The 7,500-nt window shown below is 40.9% G+C and overlaps 1 protein-coding gene and 1 pseudogene across 1 annotated transcript in view; one reads left to right on the top strand and one right to left on the bottom strand.

Annotated features, from left to right (window-relative positions):
* Nucleotides 1-1,181: 1,181 nt before the first annotated feature.
* Nucleotides 1,182-7,500, bottom strand: part of LOC137976135 (uncharacterized) — a 37,816-nt gene continuing 31,497 nt past the window's right edge. The window contains exons 14-15 of the mRNA XM_068823426.1: nucleotides 1,817-1,891; nucleotides 1,182-1,371 (exon numbers count right to left, since the gene is read on the bottom strand). Of these exons, the coding sequence (XP_068679527.1) occupies nucleotides 1,288-1,371; nucleotides 1,817-1,891 (159 nt within the window). The 3' untranslated portion in view covers nucleotides 1,182-1,287. The remainder of the gene's footprint in view (nucleotides 1,372-1,816; nucleotides 1,892-7,500) is intronic.
* Nucleotides 3,251-6,019, top strand: LOC137975317 (uncharacterized PE-PGRS family protein PE_PGRS20-like; annotated as a pseudogene).

Below are 7,500 nucleotides of genomic sequence, written 5' to 3'. Positions count from 1 at the left end.
AAGCGTCCTTCGTTGGGGATTACGGCGGGATAAAAAAGGAGTAACTCCAGTCCCATTTTTCTCCGTCTCTGTGCTCTCCTTTTCTTTCGCTTTTACAGCAGGCGCGGATCCAGGATTTTTCTTAGGAGGGAGGGGTGCACCACTAAGGAATGGCGTAGCTGACTGGTGACTATTTTTTTGTAGAATACCAATGTTATTAGAAAGCCTCAGGTCACCTCGGGGGGAGGGGGGAGGATGCCCACCCCTTGCACCCTCCCCCTGGATACGTCCTTGCACAGGTTCGTTTAGATAGTTAAAACGTAGATAGAAGAAAAAACCATGTGACTGAAACTTTAAGAAAAGAAGGAAGAACAATGGGACTAACCCAGGCTGCAGGTCCATTTGAGCATAGTTATTAGAGGGGAATAGTTATGAAATCCGACAAAATTTCTTTGTTGTAGGTTTTTGTTCTCTTTTTTGGCCTTGACCGTGCACAAAACACAATAGTTGTTTACTCCGTACTGAGGAACTAACCAATAGAAACGTGTTGGTTACGTAATTCATGCATAGTGTATGAGCGCAAAACAAAAGATTGTGCACGGTCGTGGACTTTCCAACCTAAATCATGGCATCTTTGTTTGCGCCTCTGATGTTTGCCGAGCTTCCAAACAATTTCCCTCCTATTAACTATGATTTGAGCATCAAATTGAGTTAAAAGTGGCAATGTTGAAGACGTTTATACCTATAAAATTCTTTAATGATTGATGTAAAAATTGATTGACTAACACAGATAAACTGGCATTTCTTTTGTTTTCAAGATGGAACACCTTTTCGTCATGTTTTCATTTTTTCCAATCAGTTTGCATCGAACTTTTCGTTTGGTACATTTTGCTGAATTGATGGTTTACGTCGCGGCGGCCATGATGGTGAACAGAACAATGCAGTGAAATGTCTTTTGGGAATTTGACTCTATTCTTATGCAAAACTTGGGAAGTTCCCAAAAGACCTTTTCGCTATTGTTCTTTCCAACAAGATGGCCGCCGTGACGTCACGTCCAATCAAACGATTTTCTATTGGGGGTTTTCATCTGACGTCACGGCGGCCATGTTGGTGTACAGAACAATGCAGTAAAATGTCCTTTGGGAATTTGACTCTTTTATTATGCAAAACATGTGGGGCCATTTTCAAGTGTTTGTGCACCAACATAGCCGTCTCATCACGTGGAAGCAAACCAAGAATACGTTTATACCTATCTAGCCCTCTGTAAATTATTTGAATAATGTAAACACTTTCTAAATTACTAAATAATTAGACATAAAAATTGACAATTGCTTCACACTTCTCTTGTTTTCCAGAAATGAGCTTTGGCTCTCCGTGTTCCATAACGAAAGCCTAAAAGAAAACACTGAAAAGTTGGCTAACAATCAAGAGCCCCATTAACGTAGTTTATGGCCTTTCACCACGACGAGTACTTGCCACTAACCAACTCGCTACAACTGCCGTTATAAAGATATGTTTTTTAGTAGCGAAATGACAAGTGGCGAGATAAATGGCACCTTTTGCGCGCTGCAGAAATTTGCTTTCAAGGCAATTTTAAGTTTATGATCTTCGACGAGATAAACTTGTAGAAGAGATACTTCGCCTTTTAGTCCAACTCGTTCTTTGTCTTGTTCCAAAACTCGGGTATTCAGGTTTTTGGACGGTAATTCCAACGAAAACGAACACAAAGTTACAAGTTTGCGCATTTCGCAAACGTTCTAAGCTGTTCTAACAACAACCCAACAAACATAAAATGCCAACGAAATATCATGAAGCGACAAACATACTAAAAAACTACCTCAAGCTCTTCCAAGGAAGTGGTTCCTTTCTCAATCTTCGCCCCGATACCTCTATCATAACTTTTGTAACGCTCCTGAAAAAAACAATAAATGGAATTGTCAAAAAAGGTTTACCAAACATACTAACCCCAAGTTAAAGCACTGCATACTAAGTTTGGAGGAAAGCTAAAATTCCTGAAAAAGTTTAAAGCCCTTCCCTCAAGTGTCTTGGAAGAAATATATTTCAAAGGAATTGTACCAAGCATCACTTACTGCATCGCTATGTGGGGATCTTGCTCACCATCTGCATTTTATACTTTGGAACATTTGCGCCTGAAAGCAGCCAAACTAGTCCACAAACTCCCTACCGCAACTCCTGCCACTAACGTTCTTGAACTTGTAAAATGGAAACCACTAGTCTATATTTACAAGCGTAGGCTCGCTTCTATAATGTACCAGGTCTATCATAATAGTTTACCTGATCAATTCACAACCCTATTCGAAACAGGCAACACTAATTCTAATTATAATTTAAGGCGTATTAATCACTTCTCGCATGTACGGTACAATAGCAACATTGGCAGAAATAGTGTAAGGTATAGAGGGCCCATTGTTTAGAATTCCTGAAGCCATCAAGGACGCTTCCTCCTATCAACTTTTTAAACAAAAACTTAGACAGGCCTCAAAGATACTGGACCAAATTCAATTCGAAAAAGAGACCTGTCTGATAACATCAAAACAATCAGATTTTTTATATTTTTAGTTTTTAAATTTTAGAAGTTTTTATTGTTTTCATTTAAGGTTTTGTAAATATAGATTTTGTTGGTATGTCGTGAGGCAGCAGAGAATATGGCGCGAAATGGGAGAAGAGCCAAACTTGAAACAGCAGAGAAAAAGGAAAAGTTTGCTAATTTTGCAACCAAATTTAGCTAAAGTCAAAAAATCGTTCAACTCTACATGGAAACACTAAAAGTCCCTTAGTCTTGTTTTGGTAAAGTAGTTATGGACCAACCACGAAACAAGCCTTTCTTATGGAGAAAATAACTTTCACCTGATGATATTACCTGCCCATTCCGGATATGAGGTTGGTTTGGACAAGCTTGGGCTCATTGGTTCATTAGCTTAATGAAGTAAAATCGCTCAAAGATGCATTGGCTTGGAGAGTAGAGCAGCCAATTTGACGAGACTTTCCAAAACTAGGGCCTTAACGTCACCCTAAAATAAACGATTGCAAGTATACAAAAATTTGGTTTTATCAATGGAGTTGATAATGTAAATTGACCACCGTACGTACAGAGATTCTAAAAGCTGACGTTTCGAGCGTTACAAGTATAGCCGCCATCTTGTCTCACTAGAATGACTATGCCCCCAGGCTTAGAGTCCCAGCATGCCGCGGGCATGCTAGTTCCAGTTCTACCCAGTAGGATACTACAAGCAATTACATGCTTACCAATATGAGCAATGAGCATGTCCTCAAGGTCTGTGGATTCACGGCGAATTTTACAGTCAAAGTTTAGCGCACCCAGGCGCCAAGCTGCCTTGTTCAATAATTGCCTGCAATTGAACTGGTCTTACTGACCTAATATATCTCTTCTCGAGTTTATTAAAACACTCAAAAAGCAGCACATGTTTTCAAACAACAAGCTGGGAATGCGAAAATTAACTATATTTCAATTAGGGTACCTATCAGAGTGTAGTTTAAGTGCTATCTTTATTATATTATTCCCAGGTAAGAATTAAGGTAAGAATTATACATTCTTCTTTGGTTATGCTCGACAGAGAAAAGATGTCGTCGATGTATCTTTTCTAAAGAAGTGGCTTGTATTAACTTAGTTTGATGATATCTGTTTCAACCGCATCCATGAAAATGTTGGCAAAGGATACTGCGGTTTCGTGCGTTTGAAAGTGTTTTTTTCCCGTGAATTTGAACAAGAAAGAATTTGCTTTTAAGATAGGGCTCAACAAATCTTTGAGGAAGTGAGTAGGACGGTATCGGAGGGTTATATTTAAGGAATGTTTCGTATGTCCCATAGACATTGGTGGAGCAGGCGTTTAGTAAGCCCAGCGGTAACAAAGGTAATTAGACACATAATATAGGACACCAAAAACCTCATTTTTAACGCACAAATTATAGCACTAATTGGGTTATTCAAACAGGGGCAAAATTGTATCGTTTTATTCAAAACTACAGCCAAATTTTCCTTTTAATTTCGTGTTCTAAACGTCATTCCGAAAAAATTAACTGTGAACCGTCAAAATGGCTTTTTTTAACCGTCAACCGTCAAAGGGGACCCCCCCCCCTCCCCCCTCCCATTGAGACTCTCTTAAACAAATGGGGCAAGGTGAATTTGGCCCTGCTGGTCGTCCTCCCACTGTCTGCTTGCCAGTTAATAGCGGCCGCGTGGTAGCAGATTTCTTCCTTCTCTTCTTTTGCCGCGATTACTTCCATCAATGGGCACGTTCCATTAGTTGATTTTATAAACGAGGCTAATACATAGTTTTTGGGAAGAGTTCAGCCTCTTCGTTGTCTTGTCTTTACCGTGGTCTTACAGATCTCGTTGACGTACAAGACTTTTTGGTAGGTATACAGTCTGTAAGAGTTCGACTTTAAAACACTTAGAGATCTTGATACACTTTCACACCGACTGCATCTTCATCTTACATCTTCGTCTTGTCTTTACAAAACAAAACAACCCGTGGGTTTTATGAGAATAGACTGCTTCGTTTCCGTATCCAGGGAAGAATAGTTTGCGACACCAGTATGGCCGCCGTTTTTTTTGTTAAGGGACTCTCAAATGGTCTCTAATTTTACATGTCTCCTTCAACGCGCTTGTATCAGTCAGTCAATGTTAGGAACCTCCCTATGCATTATATCCTTGAGTCAATTTTGCGCGTATCTTTGTATTTTTAGAAATGAGGACTGGTTTACAAGTCCGACGCAGTCATAAGCACAACCAGCATACGCAGACGCAGTAGCGTTTGATAATTGGTACCTTTCGTTACAACAAAGGCACTAATTAACAACAAGTCAATGCGCTTGCGCATGTTGCTTATGCATGCGTCGTACGTGTAAACCAGCCTTAAGCCTTTACCAGGAGAGTCACATTTACATCAATTTACATCAATTAGCCCAATTTGCACACACTGGGTTTGTTATTTTTGTCTTTATTTGACTTTACTCTGATTGGCCATTCTAAACAGTGCGTGCAGTCGAAGAACTCGTGGCGGTCTAAGTATAGAAAGATAAGCGCAAATGTTGCCTGAATGGGAAAGGCAACCTCCTACTCAAGAGCTCCTGTCAGTGTGTAATCGTATGCTTCACGTCCCTCACAGATCATTCCAGAACGTAAATACATTTTTACGACCCTTGGTGCCCGCGGGGCAACTGGACCGACAAGCACAGCCGGATACAAAGGAACCTTATTGGAAGGTCAAGTCATTTTAGACAAAGGAATTCAAATATGGACTGTTCCCGTGAATGGAACTTACGTCATTGAGGCCTCTGGCGCTTCCGGTGCCAACGGCACTGATGCCTTTTCTCCATTGCTTTGGAAACTAGGTGGTTTAGGAGCAAAGACAACAGGGACTTTTCAGCTTGCTCAAGGAACTCAATTAAAAGTCTTAGTGGGTCAAGAGGGTGGTACAATTGCCGAATTCCCTGATCGGCCAGGGGGAGGGGGTGGCGGGAGTTTTGTCACTCTCCACTTATCATTGCTGGTGGGGGTGGTGGTGGAGGAGCAGCACGTGACAATTTCACAGACGGAGACCCAGGTCAGGCAACAAGAAACGGGTCTCAGTGTGGTGGGACACAGGGGGGTGGGGGTCATGTTTGCAATGCTCAAACGGGTAAAAGAGACCCCAGTTTGAGTGCTGGAGGTGGAGCAGGGTTGTTAGGAAACGGTACTTCAGGGACGGGAATTGGGGTAGCACCCTTGAGTTTTGGGAACGGTGGAAGGGGAGGAAAAGGTCCGTCAGCTAACGGAGGCTTTAGTGGGGGATCATTCGCGCTTGTATTCGGGGGAGGGGGTGGTGGATACTCAGGTGGGGGAGTATTCGGTACTGCCGATAAAGGTACCGCGGGGGGAGGAGGGTCGTACAATGTCGGTAAAACTCAGACGAACGAGGCTGGTATTAATAAAGGAGACGGGAAAGTTTTCATAACGTTAAAAAAAGATTCGTACCAGGCGTCAGGGCATGATGCTCGTTGCAACAGCCCTGACTAAGCCGTCACGTCCAGCCTGCAGCGGTTAAATGAGCCAGGCTCTTCTTTGGGAAAGAATGCACCTCTCTTACAGGGACTCTCTCTTTTTCTTCCTCTGCAAGGGTTATGACGTCGTTTTTGGCTTTCTTTATTAGCAACGATAAATGAAAATAAACCAGCTGTACGTCTGTGTTTTAGCGGCTAACCCTGTAATTCACCACTAAAAAGAAATTTAGTTAAAGTATACTCAATGGAATGGAAGAAATTGCAATGATAGTTAATAAGGTGGTGAATTTTAATTTTATTAAATGAAATGAATAAAACAACTTTTTGCACTGGTGATACAGGCATGCTTGCGAAAAACGGATTGTTTATCACCAGGGTTAAACTTAAAGAGCATCTGCAAACGAGTTAAGATCAATATTACCGTAAACTTCCGATAGTAACGACCCCCGGAAATTAACATCAATTTTCTGTGGTCGCCAGTAAATCCCGAAAGAAGCGACCCCCACCCCCCTCTGAAAGTATCGACCCTCCTCACCCAAAAGTAGCGAGACCAAGTTTTTTAAATGGTATACCCTATACCATTAATTTGTCAATCAATAGTCAACATTTTAATATACAATAATATGTTCGTGCAGTGTCACGAATTGCTCACGATAAAGCACTTTAATTTACAACAAGAGGAAGCTTTATGCCACCATTCATCCTAGACATCAGTTCACTGATGTAGCGATGTAATGAAGAACCACCGTAAACCGGTATAATTTCGTATTAACAACCGAAAGGTTTCTTCAAATTGAAATTGAAAACTCTATATAGTTTTCTATATAGTTTTTTGCTGTATTTATCATTGTTATCTTCTTTTTATGACACACAATCTATACATATGAAATGCATATAAAACGTTGTTCAGTTTTTTCAGTTTCGGAAAAAAAGGTCGCGCCAGCTCTATTTGTAAACGATTTTTGTTCCCCGAGAGTAACGACCCCCTGAAAGTAGCGACCCCCAAAGGCTGCTAATTCCGAAAGTGAGGAGGGTCGCTACTATCGGAACTCTACGGTATACCGAGGAACTAGGTAGCCTCTATCGCATGCAGGTGAATACTCATCATAAATACTGTTAGGACTAAAATGTCAAGTGGTGGCACGATCGCAGTTTTAGGATCAATAAAAAATTGAAACTGATAAGAAACAGAGTTCGCAAAATAGAAAAGTGAGGCTCGAGTCGCACTCAAGCCCGGAATTTTCAGCCTTTCACGTCACTCTTTAAGTTTCTCATGGAGGGTGGACATGAAAGCTCTCGGAGTGGATGATTCATGAATTGAGAAACGTTCATCAATTCTTTTTTTCATTTCAACTTAATATTTACTTTTAACTTTTTAATTTTAAAATTTGTCGCTCAGTGAAGTTAATGAATATATAGTTACCTAAGAAAGTAAAATAAATATTTAATTTCGAAGAGTTATGTTTTGCCGCAGTTTTTCATGCACAGCTGCACAAA

The sequence above is a fragment of the Montipora foliosa genome, chromosome 11 (assembly GCF_036669935.1).
Source record: "Montipora foliosa isolate CH-2021 chromosome 11, ASM3666993v2, whole genome shotgun sequence".
Lineage (NCBI taxonomy): Eukaryota > Metazoa > Cnidaria > Anthozoa > Scleractinia > Acroporidae > Montipora > Montipora foliosa.
Note: the sequence above shows the minus strand (reverse complement) of the source record. Positions and strands in the feature narration are given on the sequence as shown.